Raw genomic sequence first — 23,035 nt, 5'->3', positions numbered from 1 at the left:
TCTGAGGGAAGAACTCACCTTAAACTGTAGAGTGGTGGTATGTGTTTAGAAAGAAAGAAAATCTTCCAAGATTTGGATTGAAATTAATTATTTTAAAGCAGAATGGCTCACAAAAAGCGTGGTAAGCAGTTCATTAGTGGGGGTTGGGTGCATGGAGAGCAGTTCAGCAGTGCTGAGGCTGTGAAGCCCTGCTGGGGCAGCCTATGAATCACAGCCATCAGTGACGTCCTACAGGGCTGCTACAGATATAACAGCCATGCAACAGATCATTTGCTATTGGAACGCCTGCATTAGAATACAATTGCAAACATGTGTTCTTTGTCTGCACCAAGTATGCTTGATAAATGTTGGCTGAGGACCCTGGCTGACGTGTAGATTTGATTTACTGCATTAAGACTACTTACTATGAATTTTGAGAATGGCTGTATTCAGAAGAAAATACCCCAAATTATGGAACTTGTCATAATTACTTACTAAAAGCAGGTAAGACTGGAAACCAACGCTTTTTCTGACTTTCTCCAATCCTTCCCTGCTCCCTCTCTCATGAAGCCACCAGACCAGTGTCCCCAGTCCCAAAGGCAAGCCAGAGAAGCTGGAATGCCTCTCCCACAAAGCACGTCATAAAACTCTAAAATGTTCTCCCTTTCCTTTGAAGGCACCAAGCATGCTGAGCAGAGAGACAAAAGCACATCTGGACAGACAGGCTCCCTGCTGTCCCCCTCAGCTGCCTGCCTCACATCACACCCTTCGGCCAGCATTGATATGTCTCTCCATGATTTATCAAACTGAAGCAAAAAAGAAAAAAAAGACACGTGTTCTTAGCCTTCTAGGTAGTATTGTCTTGATGGCTCCAGTGTCACCAAACACTGCAGAAAATTCTTACACTTTTCCTTTGCGGACCGTACTTTTGTTAGAGACTCCAAGCCACAAGCTCTATGACGGATGAAGAGAGTCGGTACATCTGGCTGCCTTTACAATGAGTAAAAGGACTATAGCAAAAAGAACCTGTAGAACACCTACTATTTTAAGTTTTAGAATCCACTTGGTTTGTCTTCTTCCTTGATTTACAAAAGTCTGGGCCACTTATGAAAATGTTATCTTTTCCGAGATAGCCCTCCTCAGAGAGAAGCCAACAGGAGCAACTGCAGCCATCATGTGGACAACCGTGCACTTAGCCAGAGTTGCTGAACTAATTCCTATGGATGTTTAAAAAAATACATTATCTTTTTCTTTTTATGTACCCTTTCCTCCCCATTCTATTCCTTTGCACTAAGGTATCTGAAGATAATTTATGACGACAGGTGAAGATGAGAGGAGCTATGGAAAAGAGAAGTACTGGGTGCTAGCAAGAAAGTGTGTGCTTAATGGAGATATACTTACATCAATTCTACATTATATATGCCTATTACTATCTATTATGTATATCTATATATAATATATATAATAACACATATACTGTTTACCCAAGTACAAGGATATATTTTCTTTTTACATGGAGCAATAAGTATCTTGTCCTTTGCACTGTTATCAGAGTTAAAACCAATAAACCATCATATCATGCTATCCAAATACCAACTTATCAAAAGGGCCATGGTTGCCTTCTGTATAACCAAAGAGTCAGTCAATGGCTAACCATTCAAATTAATCAAAGTATCTACTTTTCTCTTTGTTTTTGTTCTTTATTTCATAATGTCTTATTCTATTGACATTATCTCCTCCACTAAGACGACTTCAAGCCACTGAGGAAACCCTAGTGCCCTACCTAGGGCAGGACTTATTAAATACGTATGAAGAAAGTTTGCTATTGTGTGTTCCAGCTCTTGGCCCATCCTCGTAACTCCACACATTTCGGACACTTCCGTAGAATGCACAGCAACCTTTCTGTTCATTTTTAACAAGACAGACCGCCTCTGCCTTTAGAGAAAGGCTCCAGCTCTTGGCAGCAATGGAGCTATCTCAAAATAAGTTAAAAACTCTCACAGGCCCACTATTAAATATTAATTCAGATATAGAAAGTATTAATGTTTGATGTTGTCAACATTGCTTAAAAATGAAAATGCTAAGGATATGAATGAAGCTATTGGGAATGGCGTATTAAAGCAGAGGATGTTGTTAAAGATGCCAGACCTAAACATAAGTTCATCACACATCAAGACAAACAATAGGAGAAATAAAAAACAGCAACAGAGGGTTGCCTTTTTCTAAGGAGGTAAAAGAATATCAAATAGCCATGTGAGTGACTGAAAGACGCTTATTAAAATAGTTTACATTTCAACAACGGTTTCAAAGTAATAGGAAAATTCTCTCATGGTTTCATTTCTGACATTTCCTTACCTCAGACAAAATGCTTTCTTTTTCAACATTATGATTTAATCATAAACCGAAATCTTAAAAATTCATGGCTGGGGTTAGCATCGCGACCCTAAGTAATAGCATGGCAAATGGTATGGCACAAAGGCTTAACCTCTTACCGTCAAATCCATCTTCCTCTGACCCCAGCTCATCGTCTGAGCAGATGTTGAGAACATTCACCAGCATCTCAGTGACTGCAGCCAGACAGGGAAGAAAGGGAGGAAGTCCAGTGAGACCTCGACAGCGCTGTCATTGCTCACTAGCCTACTATGCAACAGCACACCAAAGGTGAGCCATTTCTACGCTTCCATCCTTACCCACAGCGTCTGGATGCGCATCTGCCATTATCCATCGTAAATGGAAACTCGCTGTTTGATTCCAGTAACGCTTTTGAAAATTAAATTATTGTTTCACCTTTATGAAACCTCCTACCAATACTCATTAAATATAGGTCAATAGAAAGTGGGGAAAAACAAATACTGGATGTGAGTATCCTGTAAATCCACAAAGGAGAAAAGAACTGTCTTGGAATTTTGCATTTATTTCCACAGTGATGTTGCCCGATCTAGATTAGATTACAGACTTCTGTTCATCAGGGACTGAGCGAAAGCCAGGTTCCTTTTGTTAATTTGTCTAATCCTCTATAGAATTCAGCTTCGTGATAGGTGAGTAGCTTTGCATTTAATAAAAACTGCTGATGGATGAGCTAATGCATTTCAAGTAGATTTGGGAATATTGATCTGCAGAAATAAATATGTTGGCAAAAATATCATTACATTTAGTTTCCAAAAAGTCTCAAAGATACTTTGAGATGAACTAGAATTTAGCAAAGTAAGTGGACAGTAATAGGTTTATAGACCAGCAACGTGCATGCTATCACGTTTAATGTTTTTGACACTTGCTTGGGTTTTATCAAGCTGTTCATGAGAGGCCCACGCATCATCAGAAACTGTTTTTAAGGTTACACAGCATTTCAAGAAATAATCTTTATGAACCAAAGACTCATGATGAGTAAACGCCAGTGGTGCCGACATTAATCTAGAGTTCAATTATCAAAGCTGAGCTACGTTTTCCAACATATCACTGTTGTCTTTTACATAGGGTATGGTCAAAATTTCAACAATGAACGGAAGGCACCCACCTAAAGGATGTTTTGTCATGCCTGGTAGTTGTGAGGCTCCACGCTGTCTGAGTATACACAGCAGGCAACATCTGAGCCTGTCTGCATGCTGGGACTGATCAGGGCAGGAGCCTGGAGCATGGAGTCCCACAGAGGGGAGGGACACGGTCACAAGGCACCTGCGATTTACTTGGGCGTAAGGGAAAACCTTCTTCGCTGACAACTCATTGCTTGCCTTGTGGAAATATTATCAGGTATTTAAATTTCAAAAAATCCCCCATAAGTCTCACAGCTTTTCTCTAAAACTGTATCTGAAGCACAGGGAAATGATCTTCATACACTGTCGCGGCCGCCTTCTGGACCACATGGGAAAATGCGTGAGGAATGAGTCAGTGTGTCAGTTAGGCCTGGCTACAGCTCAGGGGCTCCTGGCTTTTGCATATATATCTATATGTATATAGCTGTACCTGAGAGAGGGACCTGGTCAATCGTCCTCATCAACTTAGATCATAAAACCCAATATGAACAAGTTCAACAAAACTTCCATATATGGGCTGTCTACACGTGCTTCAGTACTGCCAGGGCATATATTTCATTTTTCCCCATACAGCTGTATCTATAATTCCCCATACAGCTGTATCTATAATCATCAATTGATAAATTTATTTTTTTATTTTTTTGCTGATGTTTGGATTAAAAAAGAAATGAGGAAGTAAGGGAAGATGGTAGAAAGAGAGAAATGGAAGAACAGAGGAACCCAATTCTGAAATATTGGTGCAAATCAGCCAATAGGTAACTTTATAAATGCAAATATCTCCTGTTGGGGTAACATACTAGAAAATGCTCTGTTTGCCAGAACTATGGGTCTGTTGCTTTATCTATTGGCTTTCGAGATGCTGCAGGCCCTAGTCAGTGCCACACAATCATGAACAAGGAAAGCATGGCTGCCCTAATTTGTGACAATAAAACATCACTTTGGGACTACAGTTCCAAAGAGTAAGAAGGAAAGACCTGAGACGAGATAACACTTTACTTCCACTGTTTCAGAGAGTGTTATTGCTCAACAATGGGGCTGTGCACATATTGAATGTTCTTCTTCCCCCTGAATCCACGCAGGGCATCAGGTCACGAGGCCAGGGCATGTCCTCATAGCCCTCCTCCCACGGTACAGACTATGAATGCTACTGGTCAGAACACACCACTTTTCTCTGCGTGTTCTTGGTGACACATGACACAGCTCTCGCTTCTCCCCAGGATATCTTACTAAGAGCTCTGAGGACCTGACAGCATACCTTTCTCCCCAACAAATGGCAGCGACCAGGTGAAGACATCCATGAAATTCGGGAGCCAGTATGGGTGGGGGGAACAGTTGAACTGCCTGATGTTCATCACGTTGTTCTCGTACTTCAACACTGCAGCTGAAACCAAAACAACACGGGAGGACATCAGAGCCAGCGCACAGCGCTGGTTTTAAAGGCGTGGTTTAGTCGACCAAGAAAATTCAACGATTTGAACGAAGTTCCAAACTATGAGGACAAATAGCCTCATCAGCCCTCATTTCCTGACTTATGAACTTTAGCCTTACTCCTCAGAGGAAACTACCGTGTGCACAATGTGTGAGTAGTAATTTGAAATGACATTATCATTTGAAAAATATCTCTGCAATGTAGTTAAGCAATTATCAGGAATCAGATCAAGGGCCTCCTGTATTCAGGAACGTTCTTGTCTTACTATCTGCTGGTAAGAAAAAGGGGGCACTGCTAGGTGGGTCTGACATAATTTAGTGATCGCCCCTCTCTCTCCCCCTCTCATAATAGCATACCTTTTCCCCTGGTAACAATCATAATAGTTATATTAATCAGCATAAACTATACCACATTTTTATTAAATATAGTAAGATATTTGGATTTTAATGCCATATAAAATAACAGTGTTGACTCTAGCCTTGACTTCTGAAATGGCTATGGCAGCCAAGGCCTCCAGAAGCAAAGCTGCCTGCTTCTCTCTATGGTACCTTTGTCGTTATTTGTGGGCTAGATAGACTCTCACGCGAGTGCGGCTACTCTCACTTCTTACTGCATTTGGAAATTCCACCCGTGCCAATCCTGGTCAATCGACACAGGGCAAGCACGGTGCTGTGAATAGTTTCAGTGAAGGTAGAGTTACGAGTTTCAGGGCAGGCCTCTAGCTTATGGCTTGACAACAGTAACCTATGGGACAGACTCAGTTTAAATTTACACCTGCTTTTTCTACTCGCTGTCCTATCTGTTGCTATCTGAAAAGACACAAAACAAAAATATTTTCCTCTAAATGACAGCCCTTCAACAATGATGCCCTCACATTTCTGCCCAAACTATATAAGATTTCATTTTCATTATCCTTACCCACCGTGGCTGACATTGCACTGAGAGTGTGTCAGGAGTAGACCCAGAATAATGTAAAATGAGCTATTTACATTGACTGGTCAAATACAGAGAGTTGTTTTATTACTTTGCATTTTAAGCTGACCTTTATATGAGAAATATGCTCTAACTTTGTGATTACAGATCACAGAACAAGATTTTAAACATCTATAAAATGCCTTCATTGGGTTTGCGTTTTCACAGCAATGCAGAGTCTCTGAGACAATGCTCTCTTTAACACAGCAATGTTTCCAAAACCTATGCCTCATCTGGAATGTTTCCTGTCGTGGATTTCTATGAAATCCAAGCCCTTCCCTGGGGTCTGAGAAGCCCAAACTCCGCCCTCTCAGTAGAGCCCTTCTTGGTTCCCTTTGATAGACAGATCATGTCTCTTCCTTGAATTCTAAAAGCTTGGACTTACATACAGATACCAAGGAACATTGATAAGGGTCAAAACACATATATGTATCTAAATAGGCTTTAGGTTTTCTTGTCTCCTGTAGCATTTTACTCAGACTTGATCTGAGAGGCTGAAACAAATCCTCCCATCCCTTCTACAACATTTAAGCAATGGCCCCTCATCCTTTTTGTCTCCTTCATGGAAGACTTTTTACCCTATCATGGATCTGGATGCATGCCAGATGACCAAGGAACTGAAAGTGTGACTCAGGACCAACACAGTCTTTTCAGTAGGCATGATGAGTGCCCGGATTCAGGAAACACACATCTTTTCGTGTTATGATTTGCCTACTGTAAGCATTAGGCTGCATTTTAAAGATGCGGATGTTTTTAGCAACTTGCAGTTAACTTGTATTTGTATGCAGGGAGGCTTGTGCTTTGAATTATAGACCTAGTTGATTAATATGGCTCCAGAAAACACAGAATCAGGCACTTTGAGAACACAGATGGTATAGTTAGCATAGACTGGAAGGGAGCTGGAATTCTCCTCTTCTGAGAGAATATGGAATCCTGCATGTATTTCTGGAAATGGCCTTTTTGCATTGTTCTGTTATTTATGCAACATGCCATTTGCCAAAAGCAAAGCAAAACAACCATAAAAACACCTTGACAAATTACCGTAACCGCACTTCGGATCTTCAGGACAAAGTATTTTTAGTATCCTACATTATTATCTGAGCACAAGATTCATGCTAAGATTTTTACAATTTGTTACCATTGCATTTGTTTTAATATCTTCAAAAGAATCTTTCAGGGTTCAAAGCTGTCTTTTCAGAGTAATTGTTCCTTCACCCCCTCCCACAATGTTTTATTAACACCAGGTGGTAGTTTAGCAGGAGAAAAGAGAGATTGGGGGGGGGGGGCTCGCCTTTGCTAACCATGGATTCCATACACATGGATCCCACCAAGCCTGACTGCAAAGGTCGGGTAAAAAGGAAAACTGTGTCAATACTGAACTTCTCTTGCCATCAGTCCCTAATCAGTTCAGCGTAGCAGCTTTTCACAGGGCGCTGCCGTTGTGCCCGCTATTATGAGTGATGTGGATGATGTGGGACATAGAGGATGATGTCCTTAGGATAAGGACACACTGAGCCATTTTATATATGGGTCGTGAACATCTGTGGATGCTGGTATTCACAGAAGGTCTTGGGGTCCATTCCTAGTTGCTGCCAGAGCAACACTGCCCTGGATGGAGCACAGGGAGAAGCTTTATGAAATACTTCACTCGATTCTCAAAAGAAATTTGAGAAGCAGTGTGTGTGTGTGTGTGTGTGTGTGTGTGTGTGTGTATGTGTGTGTGTGTGTGTGTATGAGAGAGGGGGGAGGAGAAGAGGGGGACGGGAAGGGAGAAGACACATGCCCTTATCTGCAGACAGAGCAACTGCAGTGGGGAAATGAAGAAACTTGCTCAGATTATGCAACCAACAACAGACACATCTCACCCCCTTTCTCCTCAGCTTTTCCTGACACTAAACCCGTTCCTTTCCGCTATTCCCTGCTGTCCTTCATAAATTATACATGCACGGATGCGAGTCCTAGCTGTGATACTGATTTAGCTTTGGATGTGGTGTTCATATTTAAAGATGGTTCGACTTTTGCCAAAGTACATGCTCGAGCGAAACGGGATGCAAGTTCCCCATCGAAGGCTGCCCTGTCGGTGAATTAAAGAGAGGCGGCTGTGTTCTGTGGAGCAGCAAGGCAGAAGCGGTTCGTTTGTTTCAACATCAGCTTGCCACAGCTTACTTCAGGACCTCCTGAGAAGGCTACGACTGCTTATTTTGTTTATTAATGATGGGAATGATACACGTCAATAGGAGTACACTTAGCGACTAGGCATAGCAGGGCACTCGGTTTGGACCTTTATACACATAATCATAAATCATCATATTTTACTAAAGTGTTCTCACCATTTCTCCTTGAGAGTGAGCAGAGGGGTGAAATGAGTGCTCGTCCACACTTTCAAACAGTAGAAGCCAACTCTGGCCTAAATACAAACCATCTATCTCGCATATGCACGCAGTTGCCATAGCAACACAAAGAATTCAATGCCAATCAAAGTTTGGACAGACTATTCTATTTTTCTTTACATATTACTCTCTAAAGATGAACAGAAGTCTGGAAGGCCAAGCACCTAAACAACACCATTCTGTCACTAATTACTTCAGACATTCCAGGGTCACTCAATGCATCTAGGTTAAGTCTCACTTTCCTTCCCTGAACATGCGAGTTTATCTAGAAAATTTATACGAACTCTTTCCCACTTATGTGGCATTAATAAAATTTTAGAAAAAAAATCCCTCATAATTAGTACAATGACAGATCAGTGTTCTCAGTGATTCTGCAAGCATTATTATGGGACTTTTCCTTATTCTCTGCATAAAAATTATGAATTTTAACTTAAAATGCAGACCCTCCATAGATATTTTTTTCTGCAGTGACATGACATAGTCGTGCTAAAACCCTCTGAGCAGCTCACATTCACAAGTTACTCAAAAGCTTTGACATTTTTGCACAATAATTATATATTATCACAATACATACGAAAATAGCCCCATAAGTCTGAAACATCTACATTCACAAAATTCAGTTAACATTTCATCTTCCACCTCCCACATCTTCCTTCCCTGACACCTGCCCCCACCTGTCACCAATTACAAAATGCATCTGGAGCCCAGAGTGTTTCTCTCTGAAACATCTGAGACACACGTGAAGGGAACAAAATTCAGATGATTGTATTTGCACAAACACTGGGGACACCTACTAAAAATTTAGGGAGAAGCAAAGAAAACAAAAACCAAGTGTCCTGTCTATCAACCACTGTCACTTTTCCAAGACTTGACGTCACTTACACGTGTCCCAGAGGGATGCAGAGACACCGTGACATGTTTGTGGGCCTGAAGTTATTTACCGTGACCTACAGCAGACCAGACAGCATGAAAACAAATGGCTCTCTCTTATGGCTGCAGATGTGAAAATCTGCCAGAAGAGACCACGATGCAGTGGGAGGACTACTAACCCTACACATTTGGAGGCTCATTCTTCATGTGATGTCAGAATAAATCATTTTAGAATTATGCAATTACTTGGTCCAATCATTTTCATTGCACCTGCAGAAGTTCATCTTCAAAGGCATGTTTCCGTCTATTGAAAACCAGCAACCAAGGGCCCACCACTGCTTGTGAAATGGATACTGGACTTTATTTACATATTGCGATTATGGCATACAAGGCAAGGACTCTACTGTAGGGTTCTACCTTAAATACTTGACTACTTTCAGTAGCATCACTGGCTCCTTGCATCCAGTGAAGCCTAAGGAAGAGAGTCCACACATCATTATGTTGCTGGGCCATACAACACACCAAATCTCAGATCCTTAGAAACAGGAGGTTTCTGTGATTTTAAAGTTGTTAGGGCACACTATGGTACCAGTGTCTACCTCTGCCACCAGCACACACACACACACACACACACACACACACACACACACACAGTTTCACTTAATAAGAACTTTGTACAAGTTGTCAACATCTTTTCCTATCAATATTAAGAGAAGCTCCTAACAAAGCAAGAATAAATGACAAGGACAGCAAATCCCAATTCAAGAGAAGTTTTCAAAACTTTATACCAAGAAGTAACCAGTTCATCAAAATACAAGCTTAGCACATTAGCACATTCCAGGCAGATTTCAAGAGGAACACACAATCCCTTCTCTGAGAAAACAAACACCTCTCCCAACTACACATATCAACTATATATGACGCTATGCTGCTCCCAACATGCCCAGACACTCAGCACACATCTTGTAGGGTAGGGAGATCACAAATCGAAGTGTATTCTTTTTCTCACCCTTGCTATCATCTTTCATCCCCTTACCTGTAACTGATCATCTATTCCCATCTTAAAGAGTTGGAGAAGAGGGTAGGAACAGCAATAAAAGTGTGAAAGATACCAAATGGGGGCATGCTAGAAGAACAATTATCATAATCTAGCCTGAAATAGCAAAAAAAAAAAAGCATAATAGATCCATGATGTGACTTCCTTCCAATTTTCCCACCCACAGATGCTCTGGTGGAAAAACTAGCATCACTGTGTTCCTTTCGCTAAGTCCCACCTCCACAGGAGGCAAAAGGCTTGGAGAAAAAGGTCTTAGAGTGAGACCCATGTGCTCAGAATATTTTCTAGCAGCAGTTTATGACCTGTGTGGGATGCCGTAGGCAAGGGGTTTCTGATTTTGGAAGATATACTGTGCATTTTTGCAGTTTGTATTTTCTCCTAAAGACTACTTTTGTGAGATATGATTAGACATGATTTTTATTTATTATTATATAAACATATGCATGTATATTCTATGTATATACCCTTTCCATAATATCCTATGCCTTACATGAACAGATTCCATGGTCTGTTGCATGCTAAATCTGACTCTAATTCCAGCTTCTGGCCTCTGTTCTGTGTCCTGCTTGATGGCTTTCATGTATGACAGTTTGTAATATCATCAATGGCTTAGGCAAAGAACAACTTACCAAGCTGTGATAGCTACTGTACATGCTGAGAGAATGCCTCTGCAAGCCCTATACTCCACAAGCTTAGGTATAAAATGCATGCTCAAGCCACTTGTGAAGATGGATGTCAAGCCTTCAATTTCCAGCTAATTTAACCATAGTGACAATCGTTGGTATGAGAAACTCAGCTGGTTTACTATGTGACTCAGTGTCGAAGACAGAGTTCTTCACAGGCAAGCCATTAGTCAGCTCCATGCAGTGAGTGAGCCAAGGAGTCTTTACTCTTACTGGCTATAAACGGTATCTACTATTTGAAATGCAATCACAATTTTGTAAACTGCAGCTTTGCTTCATATTTAAGGGGATGTAGCATGTTTTCAGAATATATACATAGCAGAAGGTTTGCTGCGATGGAACAAATCAATCAGCAACTTACTGAGCTATTTATTATTATTAATGCCGTGTGGTCAGATGGTGTGGGAAGTCCTTCTGTATATGTGTTGCTTCTATTGGTTAATAAAGAAGGTGCTTTCAGCCAATGGCTTAACAGAATATAGCCAGGCTGGAAGAGATATATATATAGAGTAGGCGGGCTCAGTGAGAAGCCATGTAGCCGTCAGAGGAGAAAGATGTGAGCCTCCAGCTGAAACCTTGCCAGTAGGTCATGAGCCTTGTAGTAAAATAGAAAATAATAGAAATGTAAAAGCTAGCAAAAATATGCATAAGCTAATAGGCCAAGCAGTGCTGTAATTAATATAGTTTCTGAGTGATTATTTTGGGCAGGTGGGAAAGCGAAGGAACAGCCCCTGACAACAGTCAGAGATCTAATTGCTACAGTAAGTATCAGGGACACATAGGCATATCCCCATGTACAGCCCTTTGTACACCTTAGAATCCTTAACTGCTAGACAGGAATGCATTTCTAACCACCATACAGCTTTTATTTGTGTATCTGCATCCTTCAAGGAACTTAAGATATCTTTTAAAACTTTGTTACATACTTCTTTGTGTAAAATATGGATGATTATTTTCATACAATGAAGGAAACAGAGTGGATCAGATGCTTCTGTGGAAAGACTCTGACCCAATGTTAGGACTCACCCTCACCGTGCATGCACACATGTTCATCTGGACACACGATTCCCTCCTTTCGTTTTCTGTCAGCATAGGGATGGTTTTTCACATGCTAGACCAAGCCCCACCACTGTGCTATCTTATAGTCCTTCACTGTTTTCTAATTCCTGACAGTTCTTGTGCAGGCTAGACTTCAGTTTGCTGGGTGGTTCAGGCAGGCCTCATGTGGGAATCTTCTGCCTTGGCTCCTGTGTTTCTTTTTTAAGTACTGTATCAGCCAAAGTTTTAAACATGCTGATTATTTAGATGCAGAATTTGGGGGTAAAGAAGTAGAAGCAAATGATGGCAAGAATGAAGATGTATAAATCCTTTTATTCATTTAAGGTCATGCATGTGACGCTTGGTATGAGTTGATACTCAGTTGTGTTGAAGAAAAGATCAAAGGGAAGAAACAGAAAAGCAAGGAAAAGGGGAGAAACAGCAGGAAAGAGAAGGTAGGTAAATGACAAAGATGTTTTCCAAATGACACTAAAGCCAGAACTCATTACATAGGGGCAGAAATCTAATGGGTGTAGGTGGGAAGGAAGAAAAAGATACCATGTCACCTCAGAAATAAAATGAGGTGTGTGGACTTAGCAGTGACTCAGAACCAAGGGTGTCATAAAAGTTACAACACAGGCCACCACAAACTCCAGCTCAAGGCTTGATATAGGCGGAAAAGAGAAAGGCAGCTCTGTAACGGCGCACAGATAACCATCTCCTGGGTCTGGTTACCTTGTAACACCATGTCCATAAACCTCCCATCAACATTATTCTCTATAGAAGATTGTGAACACTGTCTGGGGAAAGACCAAGAAAGAGGCTCTCACGGTCTACCATTTTTGGATAATGAATACCAAGTGACCAACCACCCACTGACTCAATATCGTTACCTCTGTTTTCTCTGTTAAATGCTGTGTGGAGATTCCTAGATTAGTAGGTTTCAGTCCAGTGTAAGAATCTAATCAACCATTGGACTAATTAAAAATGTATTTCAGTGTATCAAGATGCATTCCCAGTTGTTCTTGTTCAACTGGTAAAAGGGCACTCAGTAGAGGATCTGTGGGAAGGATACAGGCTTCGGCATGATGGGGAAGAGGCATGGCAACTCTAAAAATAACTTGAAAAGATAAAAACTTAAATCAGTAACAAACAAACAAACAAACAAACAGAATTTGGGTACAATGGGTAGTGGTGCTTATCCTAGGATACCCTCCCAAGGTCATTTTATTTAACTAATGGGTTGGTAATAGAATCTATTCTTAATACATTTTACTCTCACTAACATTTGGGGATATTTAAAGGCATTTTAAAATCTGTTAAGGGGCTGTAGAGATAGTTCAGCAATTAGGAGCTCTTACAGGACCTGGGTTAGATTCTTAGCACCCACATAGCAGCTCAGCTCACAACCTTCTGTAACTCCAGCTCCAAGGGGGTCTAGTGCCGTCTCTTGGCCTTCTTGAGTAATGTATATACATGGTATACAGATATGTACCCAGGCAGGACATCCACACATATAAAATAAAAATGAAGGTTTAAAAACATTTTCAGAAATTGTTCAATTAGCTTACACCATAGTAGGTCTCTTTACTACATTTTCTAACATATTTAGATCTACACAATCTTCTGAAATGAAATTCAGGGAGTTTATAGGCAATGAGCAACAAGAAGCAAGTATCTTCCTCGGGCTATTCCTTTGCTGAAGGTTTGCGCTGACCCCCCCCCCCCGATGAAATTCATTATGTAGTGGTGCTTTCTGCAAAAGTGGGGATGCTGCTACAGCTGAGATAAATGGGATCTATATAGATCAATTCAATTAAAATGTGGAGTATAGGTTGGTGATGAGCGGGTTTGATGCTCAGGTCCCATAAGGTGGCAGACCAGTGCCTCCTCAGAGTTTTCCTCTGACTTCCACAGGCATACTGTGGCAAGGACACACCTGTATTCCCATACACAAACATACACAATTAATAAATTAAAACATGTAGTGGGAGGAATTCAAAATTATTAAATGTTAATGTGCAAGATTCTATTTTACTTCCTTCCCACACATGGAATGTTTACATCGATGCCATGGAAGACTTGTCTGAAATGATCCCATTTAACAGTTGGCTTCCAGCAACAGCACAGACATAGCAGAGCTGACCAAATCCAAGGAGGGGGTAAGTGCTCCAAGGGACACACTTAAAATGAGAGCTGGATTACTTATCTTCGAAAACAATGTAAAAAGTATTCCCACACCAACAATGCAATATCCGGATGCGTAATGCTTACACAGTCTTACAGTGACAGGAAAGGATTTGCATCTGAAAAGCTCTCCCTTCTTACTGTCACATACACGTGGAAGGGCTATGGGTGAGGAGGCAGGTCATGTGCGCCCTGCCCTGAGGACGCTGATGCAGACAGGCACTGGTGGAACAGTGTGACAAATGGGGGGGGGGGGTCAGAGTGGACTCCAAAATCAAACCACTGAGATTCAACTTCTACCCTGTCCTGAGAGCTTCAGGGACCTGTGGGACAAATATGTCACCACTTGTCTCCTGCGGACTCCTTTTATTTATCAACAAAAGCAACAAGCTTACAAGGTGGTTAATCTGTAAGAACTGAAAGATCACAACAATTTACACACAGGAACTCTCTGAGCCTGGTCTGTCATATGGTAAGCACTTAAAATGTTGCTCTGAGTGTATACAACTGCAGGAATAACCCAAATACCATACGTATAGTACACTGTGAGCACTGGACGTCCATGTACAACATGTGTTACCTGATTCCGTCTGTAAGTATAAATATTAAGGGGCATCAGTCTAGGTGAGCATGGGAAGGAAATGGAAAGCGTTACGGTGGGATTCGCGCTCGGGACAGGGTTCTACACATGAGAAGTTCACATTCACACACTGCTGAATGCTCCAAGGTAGATTTCCATCCCTTCATCCTTCAGGAGCGATTCATCAGAACAACCAAACCCACCTAATTTTGAGTTTTCCCCAGCTTATATGTCTACGTGAACCTCTTTTCTAAGCCCTCAAACTTGTAACGAAAAGTTATGAACGTTAAAGGGTTCTATTTTTGGTTTCTGATTCATCCTTCAATAAAGGCTTATGGTCCAGTTTCTCAGGAGACCTTAGGTTTAAGAATAATCATCAAGTGTTATTTTTCTAGTGCAGATGACTCTACTATGATAATAAAGAGTCAAGAACTAGAATGATTATTTAACAAATGAAAAAAGAAACAGTTTGAAATTGAGTATCTTAAATTGTTTTTGCTTCATCCCCCAAATAAAAGTGCTAACAAAAACAATAAAACTTATAACTTATGACTTATAACTCATCAGCAAATACAAATTACAAAATATTGTGATGGTTGTATGTTTATACTTTTTATATACATATGTGATTTGAGGTAAAAAGTTGCTTAGGCCCAATTAGCAGGATCTCAAGCTTTCGAGGGGATGAGGAGAAAGCAAGTGGCAAGAAGGCCCTGCTGTGGGGAAAATTCTGTGGCTGAATCTTAGGCAGCTTGTAAAGCCACTAGTGAGCACCCTCAAGCCTGCAGTTACCAGAGACAGCATTGCCTGCTCACGTAATCTAAGTCAGGCATCGGGCTCTGCAGAAACAGACATTTTCCTAAAAACTAAAACAGTAATAATAAAAACAAAGCAAAGCAAAAATTCAACCACTATTTAATTTTGTAGGGAAATGAGTTTTTTGATAGGTTGTATAACAAGAGACAAATATGTTACTCAGGGATGCCTGGGCACAGATGCCCGGCTCTCCTTCCAGAAGACCCACCTGTGCTTCTCCCACCCATGACTAGGATGATCATCTAGTTGACTTTGAATTTCACTCATAAACCGAGGGATAGAATATCAACATCCAGGTGGCAGTGCTGGGAGATCACGGTCATGATGAACCAAGCTTCTCGGGTGTGATGACATCATACTACATAGAGGGGGCCATGGAGGGCTGCCGCTAGGAGCTAAGGACCACAACAAAACAGCTTTTAAAATGTATCTGCTGGAGGGCATCCACATCATGACTGTCAAGATGATTCATATCCCTTTGGATCCTTAAGTCAGCCATTAACCAGTGCTCTGTTCCTAGTCTCTTCTTAATGAGAAGCCACTCTGTTTTTACTTATGACTGTTTTCTCTGTACTTTTCTCAAGTCCATGACTACTTTCTCGTTGTAGATGATTTGAGAACATCAAGATTTGATAGAGTAAATCTTTTCATGAGCAATTCAGATCATCTAACCTAAAAATCCCAAACATCATAGTCTGTGCATTTCTGAATCTCAACCGTCTGACAAATGATGCTCTCGCTCACGTCCTAGACCAAATTTTGACCACGCTCTTCCTCACGCCCCTTTAACACTCCACTGACACTTTTCCCCATGGCCATTTTCATGTCTGGTCTTGACTGCTGAGTTTCGCTGCCATTCCTCTCACACATAAAAATACATTTAATAAATGTCCTTACCATTACCGCCTGTCAGTAGCCGACTCTGGAGCTCAGCCACAGATCCCTGGTATGTACACTAAGATATCTCTGCATACGTCCCATGTCTGCATATATCCACTCACCCACTTATCAAAGAACTCATTGGAACCCGAGAACTGGCTTGGTGGAAACACCTTTGTCACCTACCTGAGATTCTGTTCAGTCACATTTAGAGACAGAAGGTTTCCTGTCAATACTGATGGGGAGAGGCTAATTTATAAGGACAGTTACACTTTAAGAATCTAAAGGACCTGCCTGTTTCTATGAAGGTATAAAATACAGTGTTATTTTTCTTCCCCAGATGTTTATTCCAAGATCTGGTCAAACTGAATTGTCCAAAGCACCATTTGTATGTGGTCCAGCTTTTTGCTAGTCACAAATGATTTTGCTCTTAACTGTCTCTTTCTGAGTTAAGCTATTCCTGTCTTCATGGATTAATTTCCACTCATCTATCTTGCTTTTCTCTTCCTTATAGCACTACTCAAACATATTAAATCTTTACTGAAAGAAGTACTTGATTGTGTCTACCATAGTAACAGAGCCTAAGACACATTAGAGCAAAGACCAAGTTTAACACATAGCCCGGATACCCCGCGGCATGGTGCATTCTATGTAGCTAATTACTGTAGTAGAAAAGAACAGTAGTAAATTACTAATATAAACTTGTTCAGTGTTGTTGGTAATTAGATATAGTTGATCATTTTTATGGGTGGCCACTTATTAGAATGAGACTGTGACGACTGCATTTTTCTAAAGAACAAGTACTAATCAATGCATTGCTGCCTGCCTCGTATGTACCAGGCATTGATATTTAATCTCCACTGCCGACTTGATGCCATCTGAACGTTGCTAGGAGATGGGTTCCAGGCAAGTCTGTGGGTGAGTACACTGACTGGGTTAACTGAGGTACTGAGGTGGAAGATTGACCACTGTGCATCACATCATTTCCTGGGCTGTACTAGAAGGGGAGAGTGAGTTTTTAAGCTCTGGTTCTTCACTGCTGATGCAAGGTCAGTGGCTGCCGTAGGCTCCGATCACTCTCGCTTCTTGACTAGGCTGGATGGTAACTTTAAACTGTGAGCCAAGACCTACTCTTTCTCCTTTAAGGTGCATTTGTCAGGATATTATCTTTTTTTTATTGCAGAAATAGGAAACATAACTGAAACAAAGGTATAAAACATGGCTGTACAATGTACATGACAAACTCTGGGATTCAAAAAGTTAATCTGACTGGCATGTGACTGAAATACATGAGAGAGCTAATTAGGGAAAAAAGTAAGTGCTATACCTAAGAGATTATGATCGGACTCACACATAGTCAAAGAGAGAAATCTTCAGGAAGCACGCATTGCATCCTCATGGGTCCAGCTAATCTAGTGAAATGGATAGGGTGTAAGCAAAGTATTCTAGATGGGGAGAGACATGAGGGTGGATGCAAGGCTGACATTTGTTCAGGGATTACGTTGAGAAGCTGCTACGGTTTGCTTTTCCAGGTTATTTAGAAGGAGGGAGATAATTCACAAAGGTTAAAACATCCGTGGTGAACCTGCACATGAACGGCCGCGGGAAGACAGTAGCTAAGAAGCCGTGCACTAACATGTGGCAGATAATGACACAAAATACGAAAAGACGATGGACGCTTTATGCTGCGCAGTCCGTAATCCTAAAGCAACTCCATTCGTGGCTTACAGAAGAGCGTTTTCTCCTTCACTTTACAGAGCTGTCACTGCATATCCTGTAGATGTGAATGAAGTCAGTGTGCGGTGGGATAACTGTGATCTGAACGTCCATCTTTCGCCCAGGCATCTCTCAAGAGCCCACAGAGGAGGGGGAGGACAGATGCAGGGGGAGGGGAGAGGAAGTAACTGTGCTAAGGCTGACAGGAAAGGACAGATACCAGCTGAGCTAATGAGGGGACCACAAAGGATGAGACGCTCAGTCTCACCAACTTTCCAAACGCTGCCGATGAACTGTGGGCAAGAACAGCTCCGAACGGAAACAACTGCACATTAAACACACATCTGGCCCACGGTAGCTTTGGTTTGGAAGTCGCATGATAAGCCCGTTATATTCTCATACTTTCACCTGGCCTGGAGAGTCACTTCTGTCTCACTGTGCAGAAGCGTCAGTAACCACAGTGTGACTACTGTTCTTGGTGGTCATCGTCTCTAGCCGTCGAAGATGACCTCCCAGAACCCTCCCTGCTGTTCTCCCATCGATTATGCCGCTGAAAGTCTTGCAACTCGGTTTTGTTGCCCGGCTTTTTAAAATTCTAGCTAACATTGATTTTATTCAAATCAAGCAATCCGCGCTGTTAGCAGTGAATAATTGACTCCCACTCCCATATACTGTACAAGCTGTTAGCATAATAGCTGTAAAGTGCTTCAGAAATTTGACACAAAAGTCTTTTGACATTATGTTCCAATGGAAGAATACACCTTTCTTTTCTCGTTCAGTCTCTCTTTTCTCCTGAGAGAATTTCTGCTTTATGAGAAGGTTCCCCCACATGCAAACAGTTTTCTCCTCTCCCCAAAGGACTGTGACTAACCCAAAGCAAGAGACAAGAGCTGAAGAGCCACACAGATCTCAAAGACAGCAAATCCCTGCCTTCTCCTGTGCTCAAGTCCCTGGCTATCATGCTGGGACCATTGCACCACGGGGCGACACACTCAGTTTAGGAGAAGGAGCTTTCTGCCCCCAAGAAATAGTGCTACACGGAAGAATGGGAAGAAGGGTCTGAGGGCATTCTGGAATGACATCCGATTGTCTTCATTTTTAATGCCTTGGGTTTTATTTAACTCTCCTAAGTGCCGAAGAATAGTCTGTGCTATTTGTCAATGACTATGTCATGAAAGTGTTTTGGGAAGGCATTCTCTTCCTTGGTGCTTTTTGTTTGCTTGTTTGGCTGTGATAACCCAGGTTAGTGTGGACATTGGTGGCTGATGATGCCCTTTCAGTCTTGATCACCTCCCAAAAGCTGACATTACAGACAAGCAGGTGCCTTTCTTAGACTTAACAGAAAAAAACTTTGAAAGACTGTAGCACAATACTTACACTGCACATACTTAAGGCGGATTACAGGAGCATGGTGCGAAATGCTCTGGCCAATGTCCACGCCCAGAGAAATGTTGAAAACCTTCATCTAACTAATCCAAGTAATTACCTTTTATTAGTTTAATTCAAAATAAATTTGTTGCTTTAAAAATTCACTAGCCTTGACTTTTTATATCTTTCCTTTTTTTTGTTTTTTTTTCAGTTTTTTTTAACTTTTTTTTTATTGAAAAAAAAATTTTCCACCTCCTCCTCACCTCCCATTTCACTCCCCCTCCTCCCGCCCCTCTCCCCCTCCCCCCACTCCTCTTCTCCTCCCTCTCCAGTCCCAAGAGCAGTCAGGGTTCCCTGCCCTGTGGATAGTTCAAGGTCCTCCCCCCTCCATCCAGGTCTAGGAAGGTGAACATCCAAACTGTCTAGGCTCCCACAAAGCCAGAACATGAAGTAGGATCAAAACCCCGTGCCATTGTCCTTGGCCTCTCGTCAGCTCTCATTGTCCGCCATGTTCAGAGAGTCCGGTTTTATCCCATGCTTTTTCAGTCACAGTCCAGCTGGCCTTGGTGAGCTCCCAATAGATGGGCCCCACTGTCTCAGTGGGTGGGTGCACCCCTCATGGTCCTAACTTCCTTGTTCATGTTTCAAAAATTGAGGATTCTTTTATGCCTGGATCAAAATTTTAAACAAGACGTTCCCTAGCCATTCAGCAATTTCCTTCTTGCCAAATGCATTTCCCGTGGACCCCCATTAACAGTTTAGACTGTCAGTGAGTTCCCAGCATCCTGCTTAATGACTGCCTCAGAGCACAGAAGGCAGATGGCGTGCCCTATTATATCTGGAGTTCTTGCCTCTCTAAGGACAGCACATCTTTGCTAGGAACCACGGCTGTACCATGTTCATGGATACCGCCACCCTTAGTTTCAAGGGAAGCCTGTCATAGTCAGTGTGGTTCGGAAACAGTTAGGCAGCTATAGCACACTCTGTCTAGCTTTCCTCACTCTCAGGGCTGGGGATAGTATCTCACTGCAGGAGAAACAGGCGTGTAGAGAGAGGGACAGGATAAGACACAGGGCAGCAGGAAGACAGGCCACTTTGCCTTTTGGGGCAGGATTCCTGGTAACATTAGAAAGCACAGGAGGAGGGGAGGAGCGTTACTATCCAGGCAGGAAGAAAATATTTCAAAGGCAGACTTATGCCCCACACTTGCCCTACTATAGTGTTGAAACAATAGACCACAAGAAACTGGAATTCCCCCAGGAATCTCATGCTGGTAGAAGAAAAGAAAGTTGAAGCGTGGTGCCAGCCAGAAGGGGAACTTGTATCCTACAAAGAGAATTTACTTAGCACTGACAACAGTCAGACTCGGACAGCAATGATGGCCTGGACCACACCTTGACCACAGCGGCTCCACTGTGCACGCCTCTTGCTCCCTATTTCAACCTAAGTTTCATGTCAGGACCTTAGAGATGTAGCTGGAAGGGCAGGCTGGCCAGATCTCTCTGTCCCTGTTTGTGACATGGGTACAGGAAATAAATGTCCTTTTTCTGCTTTTCACTATTCGTTATTCAATTGTCCCATTAAGGAAAGGTGGTCTACCCCGGCTTCTGAGGGCTGTCAGGGTCCAGGCCTGGATGCCCTTCTGTAAGAGGATAGCCATCACATAGATGAAGACATGTACTACCCTAATTCCAGTTTCCAGCATGCTCAGAAACAGGATTCCCGCTTCCCTGCCCTGCCTGGGCTATTCTTCACCTCATGTGTTATTTGACTGATGTCTCTTTTGCTAAAGAGACATTCCCTCCATAATACCCTGACCAATGGCTACTAATTAATCCTTTCTCCACATTCTGTCCCCTGCTCTGACACACCAAGCACACCGAGTCATTTTAAAACTAGGGCTCAACTTCCTGGCGGAAGGTAGACCTGACTCATTCAGGTCCCCTTTCCTCCCAGCCAGCATATAATGCCCTCTGGCTTCCCTGCTTGTTTCAGGAAGCAGGTAGGGCATTTCAGAATGCAAGTTCAGAACTGTGGGTTGCATCCTAATTCATGACACCTGGTTGAAGGACTCCGTGAGAAGCACTGACTATAGGCATTCGCTTTGCATATAGAAACAGGGAGGGCCAGCTAAGATTTACCTTGGAGCTTAATATTCCTTTAAAGAATTGAACCTGTACTTGTTCAGCTCAGAAGGTGACTTCATGGTATGGGCTCCATAAATCCTATTGTAATTTTAAACTGTAACTTCTCTTTTGCTAGACACAACTTTGCTGAACAAACACAGCTATAGGGGCAGTATACACACGTGGCCTTTTTAAGGAGCATGAGTTTGGGTTACCTGCAATTACTATTTTTTTTTAAAGTCTGTATCTACTAGAGAGAAGATAGTATCTCTATTATACATCAGATACAGTCTAGAAAAGAGCTAAGAAGCAGCAGTGCAGAAACCCCACCTGTGAACAACTGAACCCCTTTCTTCTTTAAGCATACAAGGGACTAGCAAAAAGAGAAATGGTAACAAAATGTTAACAGTCAAGTCAGAATCATTTTAAGCATGAGCACGCACAGTACTTAAGATTTCATCAAGTTTTCGCACTTACCTTTGTTATTGTACACATCTAAGTAATTTGGTGCTGAGAAAATTGTAATCAGAGAAGGGAAGCCTGTTGTTTGGCTTTTCCTGTACATGCGGTACCTACAGGCAACAAACACAAGGTAAGGGGAATGAGCATGGACACCCAACTATCTACATCTGCAAACAGGAACGCAGTTAAGTTCCGTCTTTCAAAGAGGATCCAATGACATATGCTAAATCAAATTTTTCTAAGTCTTTTGAACATAGGCATGGATCTATTTCAGGAGCAACAGGAATGCAAATCTCCAATCACAGGTGTGGTTTTCCAAATGGGTAGCTTTTAAACTTAGCAAACCTCAGGGGTGGGTGGAATCCAGAAGAAGTATAATTCACTTTCAGGTGTTCAACAGAAAACATACAGGCTAGAGTTTTCAGAGACTGGCCAGTCCAGAGAGTTGAGACTCAGCCCAGTCATTCTGCAAACCATTCTTGACGAGGTTACATGTAAACCTTTTGCTTGAATGATTTCGTAGGATACAGTGATACTTTTTTCCTTAAAGAATGTCTCATTACATCTATGAATTTTGCTAATTGAGACATTCTATTTTAGAATTGTCTGTATTATCAGTCTCTGCTGGTGTCTGCACAGCAAAGGTTATTGTCTCAGCAGGGTGAGATTTGATCAACTGGTACTGAACAGAGCATCCATGAGAACTTCTGGAAAGAAATCCCCCTATTACTTCTCTTCTACCAGGGCAAAGATAATTTGCAATATAACACTTCAATTATCTATCAAAAAGAACAGGAGGCAGGGCCTCTTTTTCCATCCCCACGAAAATGTGTCTCATGATTTCTGTCTTATGAATTATGAATATCAATCTAGAAGCATTCATATACAACACTTATCATTTCTTCAGATATATATATCTGTTTAAATAGATATATATATCTATTTAAATATAT

The 23,035-nt window shown here is 41.8% G+C and overlaps 1 protein-coding gene across 2 annotated transcripts in view; it reads right to left on the bottom strand.

Moving 5' to 3' along the window:
- Ppp3ca (protein phosphatase 3 catalytic subunit alpha) overlaps nt 1–23,035 on the bottom strand; it is a 275,304-nt gene that overhangs the window by 26,057 nt on the left and 226,212 nt on the right. For both annotated transcript variants that reach the window (XM_057793038.1, XM_057793039.1), the window contains exons 8-10: nt 22,098–22,192; nt 4,765–4,890; nt 2,472–2,546 (exon numbers count right to left, since the gene is read on the bottom strand). In XM_057793038.1, the coding sequence (XP_057649021.1) occupies nt 2,472–2,546; nt 4,765–4,890; nt 22,098–22,192 (296 nt within the window). The remainder of the gene's footprint in view (nt 1–2,471; nt 2,547–4,764; nt 4,891–22,097; nt 22,193–23,035) is intronic.

The sequence above is a fragment of the Chionomys nivalis genome, chromosome 18, assembly GCF_950005125.1.
Source record: "Chionomys nivalis chromosome 18, mChiNiv1.1, whole genome shotgun sequence".
Taxonomy (NCBI): Eukaryota; Metazoa; Chordata; class Mammalia; order Rodentia; family Cricetidae; genus Chionomys; species Chionomys nivalis.
The sequence above is the reverse complement of the archived record's forward strand: the minus strand, read 5'-3'. Positions and strand labels throughout refer to the sequence as shown.